This window comes from Rhopalosiphum padi, chromosome 4 (genome assembly GCF_020882245.1).
Source record: "Rhopalosiphum padi isolate XX-2018 chromosome 4, ASM2088224v1, whole genome shotgun sequence".
NCBI classification, from domain to species: Eukaryota; Metazoa; Arthropoda; class Insecta; order Hemiptera; family Aphididae; genus Rhopalosiphum; species Rhopalosiphum padi.
The window spans coordinates 45651066-45672376 of NC_083600.1; the positions used below are offsets into that span (position 1 = coordinate 45651066).

At 25.6% G+C, this 21311-nt stretch overlaps 1 protein-coding gene across 1 annotated transcript in view; it reads right to left on the bottom strand.

Annotated features, from left to right (window-relative positions):
* LOC132929609 (head-specific guanylate cyclase) overlaps nucleotides 1-21311 on the bottom strand; it is a 237184-nt gene that overhangs the window by 207991 nt on the left and 7882 nt on the right. The window contains exon 2 of the mRNA XM_060995082.1: nucleotides 15996-16138. Coding sequence (XP_060851065.1) covers nucleotides 15996-16115 — 120 coding nt within the window. The 5' untranslated portion in view covers nucleotides 16116-16138. The remainder of the gene's footprint in view (nucleotides 1-15995; nucleotides 16139-21311) is intronic.

Sequence of the window (21311 nt, forward strand, 5' to 3'; positions counted from 1 at the left end):
AATGTATTAAGCGGATTATCGCCTATACTATAGAAGGCAATTTACGATCAAAACTGTAACGATATTAAAAAAAAAAATCGATAAGATACAATAATATTATAAATCACATCTAAAAGATCTAGATATATCTAGCTGATTTATTTGTACCATTATACCTGATTTAATCTCTATTAAATAAATATGCTAATAATATTAATAAACTCGCGTTTAATCATATTAAAATAAATACTAGTTTTAAACGATTCATTAATAAATGTTTAGTATTTAGATTCTAGGAAGTTAATTACAATTTTTGATAATCTCTGGTATCTCACTGAATATCAATTCGTTTTCATACGGCATGTTGTCAAGTTATGACCGGTTGTAACAAGCTTATCTCAAAAATCGATACACGTGAGTACGTGACACACGTAAAGATCACTGGATAAGGGAAAAGTTGAAAACCGATAACATTTGTAAAATAACACCAGCATTATTTTTTGTACATAACTTTAGAGGTCTTACAGTCACCGTAATCGATTTAAACACATGGTATTCTTCTATAATATATTTTACCATCCTCTCCATTCCACAAGTTTGAAATTGAAGAAATACTATTTACCATGATTCTTCTACACTAGTTTTAGCCAACTAATAAAAATTAAGCCTCTCTGATGCCCTATGAAAAATGAAAAATCAATCAAGTACTGATTAATTTGATTTGCAATAGTAGGATATTTATTTTAATAGAGCTAGAAGTTAATCTTATGGAAAACATGTTTGTTCGTGTTCGTATTTTTCAAGCACGCAAACTCTATGATAAATTAGCTATCAGACAGAAAGGACAAATATATTATACGTGCACATAGCTAAATTATATATATTGTATATTTCTAAACAAATATAACGTATATGGACTTCTCCAAACTGGGATTAAATTATATCAGCGTGATTTAATAAGGAAAAAAAATAGAAATAATTATTAAATTTTATTATGTGTTATAAACTAATTACTATCTATTATTTTCAAATACAACATGTGCTTTCGGAATCTAAGTGATTATAAAAATACTATTAAATAGTGATCAATGTGACCACAAAGTATGTAGATTCTGTTTTATGTTTAATAACAGTTATATTATAATTAAAATATAAGTAGTGTAACAAAAACTATGATGAACAATATTTTATTTATAGATGGATTAATTTATGGTTTCATGGTATGATTCAATATTTGTATCGGTAATTTGACTGTATTTAACAGTAGTTGTGCATTCGAAACCGAATTTATATTACATTTCAATATTTATACATTTTAGATTCTTAATGATGAGATAAAAATATTGTTTTAATAATTCTAGATAATGTATGTATAGAACACTACAAAAAATTAAAAACTGGGAATATTACACAAAACGAGCTTTAACAATATTTTGTTTTTTATTATATTTTCATTAATGAAAACCCTAGAAACTTGAAATGTTCACAAAATATTGATAAAACCATTATATAGACATACGTCATTTTCAAAATATTTTGACTGTTATGTAATATTCAAATATTTTTGTCTATTTATGGACTTGGTATTTTCCACTTATCGTACCATTTTTTTTTTTTATGTATTTAGAATTTTTCTTTATAAATCAAAATATTAGAAAATTTAAAACAATGTTCAATGTAAATTTAAAATATCGAAAGTACATATTATTCACATTTTTATAACTATTTAAAGTTAGAAATGTTAGAATTATAATGGTCTTTTTTAAAAAAAAAATCACGATCATTTAAAATTGTACTAACTAAAGCTTTAAACTTTAATAATATACATTTCCAGATAAATTCTTACTGGAAAAAAATTTTAAATGTTAACGAAATTGAATAGATATTCAAACATGAAATAAATATTCCTCCAAATACAGTTATCGTTATATTGGATTAATTAAAAACATATTTATTGCAGTAACTTGAAACATTCTATTGTAACTTAATTTTTTTTTAATTTTTATATACATAATATACATGTTGTTAAAAATATTTACGTTTGATAAAAAAAAAAAACTTGGAAATAAATAAAAGAAACTATTTTCTTCATAAGTTTTTTATAAAGCAATTTAAAAATATCAAAAATGCATACGCGCAATTTTTTAGTCATTTGAAGTCCAAGATTTCACGAAATTGGATATTTAAACGAAAAATAACAATTCTTTAACGGTTTTATATTTGTTATTCATAAAACAGTAATTTTTTAGGGACCTGGAACATTTCGCCATTACGTTTATTATTATTTTATACATACAATGCAATTTAAAAAAGGGGAAAGTAGGTAACCGCTCTGTTTTATAGTGGATGTTAAGTGCACCTCAGCATTGAAAAAGTCACTGTGATGTATGTGTAAATTTGAGTTCAATGATAAATCATTGTATAGCCATATCAGTACAAAAAACCATCCCAAGGGAAGACAATCACCCTATATTAAAAGTATATTTAATGATATATATATTTATAGTATTTATATTGCTATAAAATGTATTTATTTTACTATTAGTTATACGGTATACTGAGTTAAATTTGCCAAAAATATTGTTTTGAAAATGTTATTGTATGTTAAACAGCTATATAGCTATATTATACATGATAATTTTATAATTATTGTTATAGTATTACAAAATTTTAATCTATGAACTTATTTAAATCTTTCTATGGTACGTCTGTATTTGTTTCTAAATTAATAACAATAATAATATAATATATTATAATATACCATGTTATTGGAAAATATAAGGTCAATCTACCATCCGGCTTACTAGATGTTATACAATTAAATTATAAATATATCAAAATAAGACTGTCATACCGTGATGTCCAGACTTGTTTTTCGTAAGCAATGATTAATTATTGAATTGAACTTTAATACATCTATTATAGTGACCTATTCAATGACTAAAATACACAAAAAATCTACAATACATCAGAGTAATTTATACGATTCTTTTATTTATAATTTAATATTTCTACACCTATATTTCTGTAGTTGCGTACAATATAATTGATACAAGAAGTCTGTTGTTGTGCTAAATTGTTTTGATTTTCATATTTTATCTTTAATTTAAACATACTACTATTATACTTGGTATTATGCTAATATGGGTTCTTTTGATTTTCATCGTATGAGGTGAATTGTAAATTATAAATTTATACAACAAATCAGTTAAATAAATTAACCTCCAAAGTTTGTTATTAATATGTATACCATCTATAGAGCACCGACGACATTTTTGGATGATGAAATATTTTTTTCAATATATAGATTGTGTATGGTATTCATGTACTTTAAATGATCAAAATAAATACATTTACAAAATTAAATAATGAATTATTTTCTCAAAATATTTATTCAAGTTTGTTATTTTTCATTCTTATATAATATATGTACTAGTATTGTGTTCATAAATATATAATTTTATGTATAAATAGGATAAAAGCAATAAAATCGTCACAAGATTTATTCATGAAACATATTTTAATAAAATTAAATTGGTATTAATATATTTTGTCTTAATGAATTCTATCATAGAAATTAAAAAAAAATATATTATCTGCGAGTTAATAATAAATTTTATATTATTATAAATTGCACATTTTTATTAATTATTTAAGTAAAATTTAATATAAATTAATTTTAAAAATACTATCTTATATCCCGTACTTGAAGTGGGATAGATAGGAGATGATATCCCTCTACTTTTTAAACTTACATTTTTCAACCCTTTACTTATTTTTTCCAGAATAACGTCATCTCTCATAAGATATTTTTTTTTAATGAAGTACCTACATATTTTTATATTTTTAAAATATTTCATTTAAAAATTAAATTATAGTATTTTACTAGAATTATATTTTTATCTTAGAAAAAATTAAATACAAAACAATAACGAAATTAATGACAAGAAGTTAAGATGCAGCTATATGCTATAATATCTAAACGTAATTTCTGACAATGTTTTGTTTATAACTGATAAGTGTATGTGTATGGTATATCATGTGTGAGTTGATCAGTAATTGCTAAATTAAAAAAAAATATATATTAAATAAAGTGTGAAGAATGTTATAATGAAATCAAGTAATCTGATTTGTTAAGCATCTCTCCACTTATTTTGAGCCATTTTGACTACTGCTAATATCAATATAAGAAAACAATATGAATCAATGAATAATGTGTAACTCATTTTTTCAACAGCCACTATTTATTTATTTTTTAACATGAAACGGTCTTTGTATTGGTAAGTATCATTATAAATTCACATAATATATTTTATGATGTATAATAGTTACAGTTCCAAATATTTCTTCTTATATTTTAAAATAATATACAGATAAATAAACACATAGATACATGTTTTTTAGATTATATATTCAAATTATATAAAATAAAGTAATTATAATTATTACAACGTTGTAACGGATATTTTGAGGAAATTGAACGGTATTTTGAAGTACGCCGTTAATTTTTCAAAAATAAGGAATAGAGATCAATAAAACCAAACACGAACCAACGGTGGAATGCGAAATATTTGGTGGATGAATAGTACTCTAAGGATATATGAGAATTCTCCGAGGTACAATAAAACACAAAAAGAAATAACGAATGTTTTCAAACAATACGCATAAATAAAAAGTAGGATTTTATGAATAATAGTATAGGTTTAAAAATGCATAAAATACAACAAAATTCTTGTAATATAAGATTAAAATCTATATAACTCGAGAAATAACATTTTTTTTTAAAGATAATAATAGAAATTATCTATCATTAATCGATTCCATAGCTTTGCAGTAATTTTCTAATTATTTTATGGTATTAAGATTTTTATTATTTCTATAAATAGGTACCTATTTTTATTTTTAAATTTAAATTTAATTTAAATTTAATTTTTTTTTTTTATTTAAGAGGCTATATAAGATATATGATATAAATAAATAACAACAGAATTTTAATTGTCAATATATGGTATTAAAAAATACCCGAAATATAAAAAATATTGCAAATTGTCACTCCATGAAATATAATTTTTAATTTAAAGGACTTTGTTATATTATATAATATTTCAATACTACATCTTATAAAAAATGACGATATTATTAGTCAATCATAAATTCTTGAAATAAATTAAAAGTTTAAGCTTTTCCTTTATGTATTTACAGTGATTCTCATGCTATGCGTAAATTTTAATTTCCAAGTTTGTAGTTTGTGAAAAAAAATTAAATTCTTTAAATTCTTTACATAATTATGTTTTTAACTATCTTTTAAATACTGATATTTTATTTGAGTAAAATAAATTTATTTGCTTTAATTTTAGTAATAATTTTGTCAAAATACATTTTACATTTTTATCATATGCATTTTTTTTATTACCATGAAATAAATCCATATATATTTGATTATTGAGTAAGTTAGCTGTTTACTAGACATTTTTTTTAATTTAAATATTTATAGTAATAAACATGATTTATCCATTATTATATAGTACACTATTATTGAGTTTAACATAGAATTTGTAGGTATACATTGGTATATTATGTTTTTACCGAAACCTATCGTAATGTACACGTGTCTAATATGCATTACATCGTATTCGGTACACACAAATTTCAATTAGCTAAATCAACAATAATATATTAATATAATAAGTTACAAAAACCCAAGTGTGCAGCATAATACTATTGTCTTGTATTATAACACCAAATACTGTAGCGTGTATATATTTCCCAAATTATTACGACGATAAATCATATAAAATAAATATCTCCAACTCAATATTATTTTTAGAGAACAATAATATAAATAATAATAACTATTATTATTTAATTAAAATTATTAACAATAAACTTGAATGGATTGACTGGATTTTTTTTTTATATTTATAATAGTTAGATATAAAATTATTATGTTCATAAAATGCAGTATTAAATCTCAACTGAAAAAATAGAGTTAACATTTTTTTTTTAAACGATATATTACAATGGCAAAATTATGATTAAGATAATATTGAACTATATATATTTTATAATGAGGCAAATTAAAGTTGTTTATCTTATTATTATCACGTATAATATATAATATGTATATGATGGATAAATATATTTAAATACAAGGTACTAATATTTAAACAATCAAAATTGATTTAATAAAATAATAAAACTGCCATCATAGATTGGTTTAAGAAATAAATTATATTTAAAATTAATATATATTTAATATTATCTAAACTTTGCTATAATGTACTTATAAAAATAGGTCTTATATTTGTTTTAAATTTAAAGGTATAATATGGACAATATTAATCATAACTTAATAAAAATATTGGATGATTCCTTTTATTTTTTTAATATTATTTACTTATATACAGTTAAAAAAATTAGAAAACAAAAATTATTGAACATGATAAATTTAATAGAAATAAATCTTAAAAACCAATCAAAAAATAGGTAAAAACTGCTTTTGTTGTTAAATTAAATTAAATTTAAAAAAAAGGTGATCAAGTAGATATCGTTCTGCTGTTTAGTAGAGATGGAGATGACTAGGTCACTATAATGGATGTCTTAAATTTGAATGCAACGATAGGTATCATTATATACCAAAAAATCTGAACGAAGATGATTTATCAGTCTAGTATAATTAGTAGTATATATTATATTTATTACCTATATTTAAATTGTAATATATCGTTATTTTACTGATTTCGTAAAAAAATAATTTTTTTCTATATTGACGCTGGAGTTTTTTTTATACAGTTATTTGAAGAAAATGTTATGGAGAACCTTATGTTTGGTTTGTTAACCTTAGATATAAATCACAAACATTTTATGAATTTCCTTGCAAATGTTTACGATTTTGACATATTTTGTAAACATTTGAACTTTTAATGCTTTTAAACATAACATTTTTTTCATTTTTTTTTTTATTACAATAAGAACAACTTATAGTAAACCTTGTATTCAGTTTTAAAAATTTTTTGGACAGCCAATTTTTTTTATCGGCATTTCAAAAATAAAAATTAGAAAAATTGAAAATTTCAATGGTCTATAAATAGTTTAAAAAAAATCTAAATATAATAGAGAACGTTAATATAAACATTTGGTGAAAATTTCAAGTATTTACAATGATTACAATGAGTTACAGCAAAATCAAAAAATCAATTTTATCAAAAAGTGGTTATGCGTAAAAATTCCCGTTTTTCTGTTACTTTTTCAGGGTTATTCCTGCCACTTTTGAAAACTATTGGACATTTTTTACTTTTGATCCCCCCCAAAGTACCAACTAGATTCAATTTCCTTTTTAAAGAGGGACTGAAATCAAAAATCAAAGCACTATTATTACTCCAAAACGTGATGACATACACAAAAATAAAAAAACACACATCATTATAAAATCAATACATTCATCACTCCGTTCAGAATCTAAAAATTATTTGTATTTTGTGTAGACAATAAGTATGTATGTTCCGGCAGTTAAGCTTATATTCTATATAAATAAATATATACTTTTAAATTTGTTGTTGTTTATAAATACAAACAATTATTATAATTCAAAATAGTAAAACAATACTCAAACATATAAATATCATTAATAAAAAAATGGTGTACAGCAAATGTGTTTAATAATTTCGGCAAAAATAAAATAAGAATATAAATATTGAATTAGAATAAAAGAAAAAAAAACCAATAACAGAAATACTACTTGAAACAGCAGTTTTATAACATGTACTTACGTAAATATGTTTGTAAACATGTCTAGGCTGATATGTGGTGTGAAAGATTTAAAAAGAAATCAGAAACTTTAAAAGTTAAAGGCTAAACTTTGTGTGACACCGATCTCAATAAAACATTTTATCCGTTATCCACATTTTGTTTCATTTTTATTTTCAAACGGATCAGTATATTTTTTTTATTTACGCGTGGCTTAGGAATTTGTTTTCGAAATTTCAACCAAATTATATTATGACTTTATGAGAAGTCAGAGCAATAATTTATTAAACATAAATTACAACTTCATACATAGTAAATAAATTGTATAGTACGTGACCTAACCTGTATAATCTGTATTACTTAATACTAACTGATACGTGCACGATGCATATTGTAATTTAATTTCAGAATTTTTTGTCAAGCCTATACATCATTAGTTCATACAATTAATTTAATTACCTAATATTTGTACAAACTTTTAAAGAATAGTACGATTTCTAGTACAAATACGCACAATTAGATAGGTGCTTCCCATATACACATAGTACACGTAGAACAAAACCATTCTTGTCATTAATTACTGTAAGACCACTAGGGTGTTATAGAACCGCGATAATCAGGCCCAGGGTCGAAGTTGCTAATACACTTTACACTGCAACCTCTTGTGTTTCACTGTGGATTTCAAATAGCCTCGCGGACTGACTAATGGCCGTTATTACCGCAGTAAAAGCACTAAACAAATCTCAAAGTGCTGCTTAGGACGACGAAGACGACGATGATAATAATAATAATAATAATAATAATATGACGTATCGTGACAGCGTTATATTGCTAGTCATCTTTCAAAAAGCGGCGTCTAAATACACGGCATCTGACGCTACACTTAAAGCAACCGTAATAAAACATTCGGTGGCTGTAGTTGGAACATGAGACGAATCCGAAGTATTAGTAGTATTTGTTTTAGATGAAGTAGTATTATAGTAGTAGTAGTAGTAGTAGTAGTGGTATGAATAGTAAAAGTATTAATGGTAGTAAAAGAAAATATTATAAGACTGAGGTTAAGACGAAGAAGATAACACTTCCCCTTGTTTGGTCCGTGGTTTAATATGCAAATATATGTTCGCGTGCGCCTTACACATCATGCCGTGGCACTCGGCAAGGATAATATAACCGATCCGCGTACTTAGTCTCCCCCCGAGAGATATTACACCTAATATATTATTGTGTCGCTCATATAAATATATAGAACAAGTCCCCATAATATTATCCCCGTTCTTGGGTATAATAATTTACGTGTCATGCGAATCACCTATTTTATCACGGCCTATTTGTCTATTCAGATTTTAGCAATTATTTTTTAGTCGTCCGACGTCCGAGTACCGTACACCGATAGGTTAAATAATATTTTACGAAACAAACTGATCGCCTTCGCCAGTTATTTGACTCCCAATACTACAATTATATTATAAATATTATAATAACGATTCTCTAGTCTATAACTATTCGATTTATCGCGTTATCATAAATGCGCACACAAACAATAATTGACATTAAATATTCTTAGATATCAAGCATACTAAAACAACCCATTAACAACCCTTTTTTGTTATTTCCACCACTACGGTGACTACTACCACGTACAATACGTTGTTCAGGGATATCCTGTACGTGGTTTATAGTGAAATCCTTTTGCGCAATGTATGTGTACCTTTACTGCAATATTTATTATGGTTTAGTGTTCGCAGTAAAAGTAAATGTATAATACATGAATTTCTGACGACGATATACCTTCCTTAAGAAATACGAAAAATCCGTAAGCGGCTGTAAACATTTTGAGGGAGTATCTAATTATTATAAAGTTTTCCGTGTTGAAATGATTAAAAGTGCCAAGACAAAAATTTATATTTTTAAGTCGTAAACCCTTTAGTTTTAAACAATGTAATAGTTCAAATATATAACAGTAGATTTAGTATACGCATATTATTTAAAAAATAAATATTGAAAACGAAAATTTAATGTACCTATCATATTATATAATACTGAAACACATTGATTAATATTAATGTGTTGAGACGACGGATAAGAAGTTTCATAGAAGTTCGCTAGAATGAACTAATATATTCTAGCTATAAATTTCTAAAGACGTTTTGTAAAAATCTAAATCAAAACTGTTATGAGATTTCCGTTAACTGTTGTAACAGTTTAAAGTTTACGAAAAATATCGAGCAAACCTGTGTGGACTTATAAGTTACAATATTTTTAAGATGAATCTTCGTAGTACAGTTAACAAATAAAAATGAAATCCTGTATGCTATGTTTTGTAATTTAATGTTTAATACACGCAGGCAGTTCTTTCGCTTCAAATAGTTGACAATAAGATTTCCGATTCGACGTCTAATATTCAAACTTAACTCAAAATGATGATGGACTTATTAAAAAATAAAACATAATAAATAAAATTATAACCCGATAAATGTATATTTTATATATTTATATTATTACTTAAAAAAAGTAGATATTATTCTAGTATAATATTATTATTATGATCCATATGAGGTTTAAGACATAGTAAAAGTAAGGTGTGTTTGCATAAACAACATAAACTTCTTTTGAACATATTGCTAAAAGATAGTTGTTTCTCTTGATAAACTTTTCAGGATGCTATAGATGTATGGTACAAGGAAAAAGTTACGAAACGAACATTTTTGTTGAGCCGATTAGGAAATACATTACTATACGGTTAACTAAAAACTTACCAACCGAACTATTTTCTCATGAATATTTCATTTACGAATTTTAAAGAAATAATAACCATCTATTATATATATATATACTGAAAATATGTTTATAGTAAATAATAAAATTTATCCTACGTGAGATTATGCCATTAATGTTAACGTTATTAAATTGACAAGCACTGCTCATAATAATATAATATTATATATTATGTGGAAATAAGTAATCAAAACAATACAATTCCAGATTTAACCTATATGTTTTGTGATAGGTATTATCTCACAACAAATTAACCACATCCGAACATCTAAAATGGCACTGTCGCCAGTGTCATTTCGAATAAACAACAGTTTTACATAATAATATTATCATAGTTGTAGATGCATTTCTAATTATGCGTGTACATAATACAAAATAATGTTAAGACGCGTATTATTTTTTTCCTATATCACTGCAGTCACGTAACGACTCGTAGTATTGATTAAGTCAGCCAATAGTGGGTAATATACCACGTATTCACATCATTAGTTAATATTTTTTTTATATTCACGACAGTTGACGTTGACCAAATGGCTTTTCAAAATAATATTTTGTATTAAATTAAAAATTGATAATGCTTTATAAGTATATGAAGTTATACATTGAAACAATACGAACTTATACGATCTTAATAATATTTATTAAAATGTATTAAAAGTTTACAAAAAATATATATATTTTTTCTTGATTTCTGTTCATGAAAATATTGTAAATATTAAATTATTTATTGAAAATTATGAAATTATAATAAATGTGTAAAGACAGTATGTGTAATGGCAGTATGGGTTTAGCCAGCAGTTGTATAATTTATTATTTTATAGCACAGTATAATTTTATTATTTATTTCCAAAAAGATATCATGAACGTAATGCTCTTTAATCAACTATTTGTAGTACTTGATGACAATTTTTAATATTTAAAAATTATAATAAGGTAAATAATATTGAAAATATTTTTTTTCTTCCAATAAAAAATTATTAATACAATAACAGCTTAGTATTGTTTTCTTTTATTTTTTGACAATTATTAATAAATCATACTTATTTTGATGCAACGATTTGTAGTCTTTTATAGTTTATATAAATAAAAACATAGGTAATTAAATAAAAAAGTAATTTATACTATTGCATACTTATAAAATCGCATTCAATCTATCATTATACTCACATGTAATATTAAGATATAATAGGGCCATATTTTATAAACTAAAGAAAAATGGTTGCGCAAATAAGTACTGCCCTTTCTTCCTCTCTAAATACTCTTAGTTATCACCATAGATTTAGTAACCCATAGTTGTTCGTATAAAATTCACAAATCTAATTAAAAAACGTGAGCTTATATAGAAAGAAACATTAGAATTATATTTAACGTTAAGTACACACGTTTTACACTATAACTCTAACCACGCCTTTTTTTTGCTTTTTTAACTACACTATACTCTCTCTACCAGCGCTAGCACGTAAAGGACGACCTTTTTTTTCCCCACTATTATTCCTTTATTCCATATATTGATTGCGCACATACCCTTTGTTAGCGCAACAATAACAGACATTTCAGATAAGACCACCGAATCCTTAACCCCTAATATATCTAGCCAAATTAATGTTCTACGCGATTTATCAATAACGCATAAAAACATGTGGGAAATCGCCACGATCGCGATAACAGTTTACAGAGATCACGTGCTTATTTTATGCTGTAGATTTAATAATCCTCGACAAATAATATATGAGTAAGTGTGATGTAACAAAATAAAAATATATTTTATGCATAAACTAATGTTTATAAGTAAAACTTTCATCAATCTGATGTCATAATAATATTTAGGTACCTACATACTCAAATTTATTATTTGATCCATACCCATGATTAATTATAAATTACAATCCATACATTTACATCTACAAAACATTAAAAAAACACAATAAACTATATTATATATTTTATTTGTAATTACCTATTTAATCAAAAATAAATGGTAAAATACGTAATTTAATTATATTTTATATAGGTTTAGTATTTTAGTAATGACTAAATTCCATTGTATAATATGATGAATTAATAAATTAGCTTGAATAATTATTGAAGTTATTCTAAAGCCATGAAATTGATATAAGTAATAATATTAAGTTTTTTTCTTAATAAATATTATTTTTTGCAGTTATCACTTATTTTTGAAGTGAGATAATTATAAATAATGATAACTTTATAATAATTATCATTAATAATGACTTCCAGAAAAGAAAAATTAACTATTTTTCTCAATAGGTATATGTGAAAATACAATTTTTTTCATTAAGCCACCCGAAAGCTTTTTATTGTAAATATCAAATATACTTAGCAGTATATATTTTGAAAGGTGTGTGAAGTTAGGTTAATTTTTAAACCCACAAGGTTCACTCAATGTAGTGGGTTGGCCCCACTTAGACTAAAAACACAAAATATTTTCGTAAAATTACTAATTTTAGCCTATGAAAATATAAATCGATATTAATAAAAAGTTTACTAACGCAAAATACAATATATGAGAATCTTATGTAGGTACCTGAATTTTGATTACTATAATATACGTATTACTGCAATGCTGCGGTAGGTAGATGTACAAAGTATATTATCACTATAAAATCTTATAAATTATAATATATGCAGGCATTGTATCTGTTTATGTATATATTTTTAATAATATTTTTTTATTGCATAGTTTGTGAACGCAGCACAACATTGTTTAGCTTTAGATCTACAATGAAGTGTACGAATATATTTTGGGGTAAGTCTATGTCACTCTACTCAGATCATCTATAATTAAAATGTTTATGATAAATCAACTACTATGGTTCATAATTTTTTTGCTTTACAACTAAATTCTCAGTAAAAAAATTCTTATTAGAATTAATGTAAAATTAAATATGTATGTTGTCTTTTAAAAAAAATAATGACTTAAACAATTATAACGATAAAAATCGAAAATGTAATTTATTCAAAAATATTTTGTGATGTAGAATTTATATTAAGTAAAAAAAATTCAATAATACGTATATTTATACTATATAAATTTTAATATACAATAAGTTTTTATACATGGTACCTCTTAAACCGCAGGGGTATCGATGATAGTATAACTTACTCATCAGTTGGCGCACAATATTATTAGGTATGCATAATCTTATATTATTATACCTTTACGTATAAATGGCAAATGCTTTTTAATACTATTTTTTCTCATTTTTGACGGTATATATTACAGTCACGGAAACGACTACGCGTATACCAAACATGTTTATTGTGTGGTATTCAGCGTCGTAACAATGTTATGTGGTATATTATATTATATACTCACCATTTTCGCCACCCGCCGACGTGCAGTGTTAAAACTGTGTATAGATATTAAATGCATCGCTAACTTCTCTCCCTCTCACTCAACTTGTTCACTTGACGTCATTGTAAATTTTGTAAATGCTTTTATTATCTATAACACGCAGTACACATAATATATATACGAGTAAATAGTGTACGGCACCATGAGCTTTGAAAATTGACACGTCGTATACGAAAAACGCCGTGGTAGTCGGGTACAGAATATCATATTTTATAACAACATTAGGGGTGGCGAATTAATTGTAAACAATTTTCTTCGGCGTGTCGATTAACCCACAGCGAATGTATATACCTAAGTGTACAACATATATCGCGAAAACCTAACAATCCATTACCCCTGCCTGAAGAATAGCGTGGTATAATATTATACAGTGTCGTCGTCGTTTTACGTATTTTCAAGCGCGCAGAGAATGATTTTAGTGACATTGTATAAACAATAAATAATAATACATAAAGGTAACCGCCACGCATTCAATTTAAAACCGTTAATGAATATGCCTTCCGGGATAAGTCTATCAAAACATTCAACAATAAGTGTGCCCCTCCCCCCCTCCCCGTATGAATACAATCGAAAATTGCAGAGTTGAGCTGCATATTTTAGCTAAAATTCAAGCATTTGTATTAGTTTAACTAAATTCGTGAGCTCAAAACCCAAATTTTTCTAATTTGTGATATTTTAAAATTTTATTTTTATCTAAACATATTATATTTAGTTATCAATGCTTGTTATTTCAAGCTCACAAGATACTATTTAGACGCATTATTTAAAAAAATATCTAAAAATATAAAATTTGTTATTTAATATTGATCTCTAAATTTTTAAATAGAAAGTAAGAAAGTATAACCTTTCAATTCTTTACTACGGTGTTAAAATCAATACTATGTCTATTTAAACAATAAAATAAATAAGTGATAGATAAAAATCATTAAGAGAACAATATAACTAAACATTTTATCAAAAAAATCAAAAAAAAATCTAAAAATATTAGTATCATTATTTATGTATATGATTTTGGTTTAAACATTACATCACATTTTTCTTTGTTTATCTAAATTTCACTTCTCAAAAAACACAGATTTAATTCTGAACCAATTTAAAGTTCTTACCGCGAAATCAATAGAAATTGTTTATATTACGTTTTGCTTAAATAAATATAAATCATAATTTATCGTAGGACACTGTTAATTTTTATATTATACAATCATTAAAAACCATTCGTTACGATGAAATATATTATAACAATATTAGAAATTAAAAAAAAAATTACAATCCTAAACAGTTTGATATTTTAAGATATCACCTATTGGTTTTGATTTGACTTCACGTGTGTAAATACATATAAATAAATAAATCGCAATAATTACGTACAAATATCAAACTATATACAATTATGAAGACCATAAGGGATTTTAATATTTTTGTAAAATTTAATAAATAATTTTTTATTTGAATCAAATATATTCTTTATTTTCTTTGCCTTCTGTCCCCACTATAGGATGGTTGGTGTAGTGTATATTTCACATAGTATTTAAGTATAATATTAATAGTTTTATTTTATTATTATTTTTTTTTTAATGTTGTCAATTCACTTTATTAATTTCATATTTATACAAAATATGAATTATGTGGTGGCTATATTAAATTTCACTATTCTTAGAACGATAAATTTAGTATCAAGCAAAATATGATGAATAGTCTTTCATCACCTGTGGACTGCATGTGTTGCATTTTACCACAATTAAGATTCCAAAACCAGTAATACATATGTCAGTCAGTTACGAAGTTTATATTTAAACATTTAAATATCAAGAATACAGTAATTATTATGATAAACTCTAACAAACTTCTTATATTTTTTTTTTTTTATCGCAATACATATGGGAATCTACGATAGTATAGTAATAATATGATGGTGATGAATGGAGAAAACGGATAAGAAATATTATTGTGTACATTAACTATACACTCTGTTCTGTGTGCAACAGTCATAGTTGTGTACAACAAAGATGAACTATTTTTTTTACCCTCGTTTTCATGTGTATATAGTGTATACACAATACACATTCCACGTATATTGTACAAAAATATATTATTATACAATCGTCAATGTTTTACTCACCGGTGGCGAAGTAAGAGTTCTGACAGCTTCGCTAAGATGCTTCAGATTCAAAGGTGGTTGTTGTTCAGTCTGTGTTACGTTGGCTCTTGGCGGAGCACCGGAACTGAATGGGCAAAACATCTCTGCGATTTTGACGATTAAATCTGTATAAAAAATATTCTAATTTTATTACACACACACATATATGTAGGTACACTCAACGATAAGATAACATTATATTATCTACTGAATTTGCTAATATCGTAGTATTCAAAATATTAATTTATAATTCATAATTAATATATTATTATATACGACATACATTTGGTATACAAATATCCAGCGAAAATGCAATACTGAAAAATTCACTTTTATAATATTAATTAGGATATAACTACCTACTGTGTTGTTTTAAACATTTAAAGAACGATTATTTGAGGAAATGTTACAATGTGTAAAACTATTTTATCTGAACCCTGGTTTTTGCCTCGCTAGCAGTACTGTAACTTAGGTATCTATAGTAAATTATAATCCATCCAGTGGCAAATCATGCTAAAAGACAAAGAAACTACGTTGGCTTCAAGTTCAAGAAATTATGATATAAAAAATAAATTACAAAACATAATTACATTAGGTAGTTTTCACAGAAAAAAAGTTGCCGGTATACGCGCTCTTGTTTATTAAAATTATGTCTAAATATTATCGTATTCCGACACCGGCAGAAACAATGATGAATATTATAGTATCTATAGGTATTTAAAAATAGCTATATATACTATAAAATATATTTTAATGATTGACCACGTTTATAGAAAATAAATATTATAATATAGTACACAATAATTATAAATTGTTAAACTTTTTTTTGTTAATACAAAATCATGTTAACGATTACTATAGACGCAATAATCTTTCATTTAACATTAAATAATATATAATAATTTCTTCATTTGATTATGAAAATTAATGGATAATAATTATTTTTGATTTAAATAATATTATACTAACTTGACTACTATTGTTTACAATGCAGACTCAACACTTTACAATTTACATATTACAATAGGTGATTATATTTTCTATAATAAAATCATCACGGTTATTATCTCATAACTCCGTAGGTAAATTATATTTTTAAGTTTAAAGAGGAGTGAGGAATTTATATCAACTTATATATTGCAATATATATATATTACATTTTTTTGTACTCGTATCTGTTCGTCACGTTTTGAACTAGGAAATGGTCAATTCTAAACATTTAGGGTGATATCTGGTATTGAATTAGATCTATTTAGTACTTTAGAATATAAAATGTTGAAAAATCGTTGTACTATTACTAGTATTACTATTACTAGGGAAAATCAAACAAAAACAGCAAAATGACAATAATTTTTAAACGAGAACACTGGTTTTTAGAGAAATATATTTTTTTTTTTATGTAATTCAGAAAGGAATAACCGTAGAAACCTAATATAAATAAATATTCACCTAATATTATTTACTTATAGTCGTAATTTAATTTTCCAAAAAATTACCATTTTTAGCCAATTTAAAATGTTTAATATTTTTACCGCATTGTTGATAAAAGACATTTAATAAAAAATTGTTTATAAGATTTTATAATAGCAGTTCATAAATTTCAAAAATATATCTTGACAATTTTAATAATCGTTAATAAACTCAAAATTTGATGAAATTTAATACTTATTAAAATGTAAATGAATGATTTTCCCTAAAACAATATTAGTAATTTGTATATATTTGAAATATATTAATCATAAAAACTATTAACACAACATTCTACTAGGTATAATAAAATATTTATACTAATGTGTTTGCTATTTATATCACAATTTTATTCATAGTACTATACGGTTCTTACATCGGTATTATAAACTAATAAAACAATATAACATACTATGCAATATTTTGGCCTAAAATGAATTTAATATACTATATCAATGGTACACCATGTATGAGAATAGGGCAAGGTTCAGAGAACACAACCATTTTTCCCCGAATGTGTTCCTATTGAAAATATATTTCTTCAAAATTCCCCTCGCCTCAAGTATCCGTAGTATGCAAATTTAAAAAAAATATTATTAACTCATCTACCATAAATAATATATTGTATCTTTGTACCACATAAATAATAGTATTAATATATTTATATTATAATAAAATATCCTTAAAATAATTAATAAGAGCCTAACATATCGTTTCCGCTCAGATTTATTTTTTGTGCATACTGACATTTTATCATTGTAATATTTAAGTTGAACTCAACCCTTAAATAAGTGACTTATTACTCAATGATGAAATACACATGAAAATTTATATACTACATAGTTGGTTTTTAGTTTTTTTAATGTTGTTTTTAAATTTAAACAGTATAATTATTAATTAAAAATAAAGTAATAATTATTCGTGATATAGACTGTACCTATATATATTTATATAAGTATAATATACTTAATATACATTTATTTACATTATGTTTTTATTTTTTTCAGTAATAAATAAAGCCATATAATAAAATTCAACAAACTATGTGTTCAGTTAATTTTAATTGTATATAAATTGTATAGAAAAATATTACACTTTAGTTGCTTAAAAACAACTTATTTTACTAAAAAAAAAATGGTTCCTGTAGATTAGGAATGAGGCAAAAATGACCACCCCTGAAGGGGCGACACGTTAAGGATATAATTAAATAAAATCAGACACGATTTATTGTCAATGTTTATTTTTACCAATTTACATTTACACTATCGCACTATTTATCATATTTAACAAATCGTGTGACTTTTCTACACGATGGCTTCGCGATGTCGATAGACGTGCGGTATCGCGGTGACCGGCTGCCAAACGCTCGTTTAATATGTCATTGTGTACAATCAGTATTAATGGAAACCGTGATTATTCGAACTCATTTCAACACGATGAGGGGAGAGGCTTACACACGAACGTTGTTCTCGTGAAGTTTCCGGTGAGTTAACGGAAGGTTATCAGCAGCATTGACGAGGGATATAGAAAACTTGTGGGACGATGGAGTGAAAAAAAAAACGAGAAGAACAGCACATCGTCTAATAATGTTTTTAATATGGGGCGTATAATTAGTATGACTCGTACAAACAAATGACACCTTAATAACATCTTACGTACATAAACAATAACATTTAATACGCAATACAATATTAATGTTATGATAATAATAATTATAGCCGATTATATTATAAATCAACGAAGAGATCAATACTCTGATCGTTTGCATACTTACATATTTTAAGAACTCGTGAAAGCGGAGAATTTTGGCATAGACTAAATATAAGTATAACCAGCGGCGGCAGGAACATGATGACAAACACATATCGGTTATAACACGCGAATAATCGTGTATTCAGTACGAATAAAACGGTAAAAACGGGCCATCAACACGACAACAAGACAACAAAATAAATGACTGTGCATAATGGCGATTTTCGTGGTATATTTTTACTACGGAAATTTCCGTTGTGGTCAACGGTTCATACCACGGATGTGTGATACCGTGGTACAAGCACGAGCGCGCAATGTTGCCAATGTCACACGGTCACTCACGCGGACAACTGCAAAGGCGCGACGATATCGCGACGAGCTTCGGTTACAGTGCGATCGATGTCCAACACCATTGGGCTATTTTTCCGACGCCAGACTTGCGGTTTCTCTTCACACGGTTGCCGCTCGAAACGCACACGCGACAAAATACGTTTGACTTTCAAATCCTACAGCGGCAATTCGCGAAAAAAAATGGCGTGTCGTCATAAGTTTTCGGACGGTCGTGCCCCGGGCGGAGGAGAGTTTGCTCCGCTGGTTTACTGGAAACGTCCGGAGCGCCGTAACGTCTGAGGCTAACCCTTGGAAAAAGGTTCGGACGACTGCAGTGACAGATGATGCAAAAAAGTGGTGGTCGGTCGACCTACAGCCAGCAGTAACTGCTAAGATGTTCCAGTTACTCGTGAAATGGCGTCGAATCGTTCGAATACGATTTTAACGTATATCCTGCCGACAACATTCTTCATTCTAAGTACACACGATGATAACACGCGTGAAAATATGAATCTTATAATATTCCGTGACAATGACAGCGAACAGCCTGCATAGATAACTTCTACATTAATTTATTTAATATTATTAATGGCTATTATCTGTTTTCTGCAGGATATAATATGACGTAACAATAATATAATAATAGAAGGCACCTAATCAGCAAGGTATATACCATTATAGTATCATATGCACTAAACATAATAATATTAATAAACACGCGATTATCGTGAGATCACAAATACCTACAATATAGCTGTACTCGTAGGTATATAATAGTAATCAGTTATAGTTATACAGTAAAGTGTAAACAAAGTTTCACGAATTCACAGATTTCTATTTTGCTGCAAAATAGAACAACAAATATTATACTGTGATAACAAACTAAAACTTAAAAATTTAAATTATTTAAGGCTATCAAGTGTCTCAACCATGAGACTTTCTGTCGTGTCTTTTTTTCAATATTATCAATAATAAATTATAAATAAAATAAAATAATATAATAATGTACCTACTTCAAAAATTTATTAGAGTTAATTGTAGTTGGTACTTGGTAGTGTCAATGTCTCTTCACTCGAGTCGTTCTGACTTTTTATATTATTTTATATTACATATTCAAATATTATTTTAATATTAATTAAAATTTAATACTATAGTTTCTGTATGGAACAATGAATAAAATAATATATTGGTTTTGCAATAATTTTTTTTTTTTTTTTTTTGTACATGTCTTTTAACAGAAAAAATGCTTTAATCTTTAACTTCGACAATTGTTTTTAGTATAAAATTGGATCTTTTTAATATTTTCGAGGATAGAATTCCATATACTTTTCTAAATAATTAAAATAACTTATAAAAAAAACTAAAATATTGGTACAACAACAACTTTTATCAAAATAATTCAAAACCAAATAACAGCTAGTGAATACTTGAAATTTTTACCAAATATATTTTTATTAACAATTTTAGTCATGAAATAATTTTCAAAATATTATGGCTTTTTTAAGTAATTTATAGACATTAAAAATTGTTGACTTTAATTTTTTGTTTATAAATATTGATAAAATATTTTATGCTTCATTGAAAAGCTTTAAAAATAAATAAAAAGGTTCCTCGTAAAATATGTTTATTAGACTATAAAATAAGTCAAATGTAAAGTAACTTTAAATTATTTATAAGCATTTAACATTTTTGTATTTGTAAATAATTTAAATAATATTTTACTATACAGTCATTGAATTATAAATATTA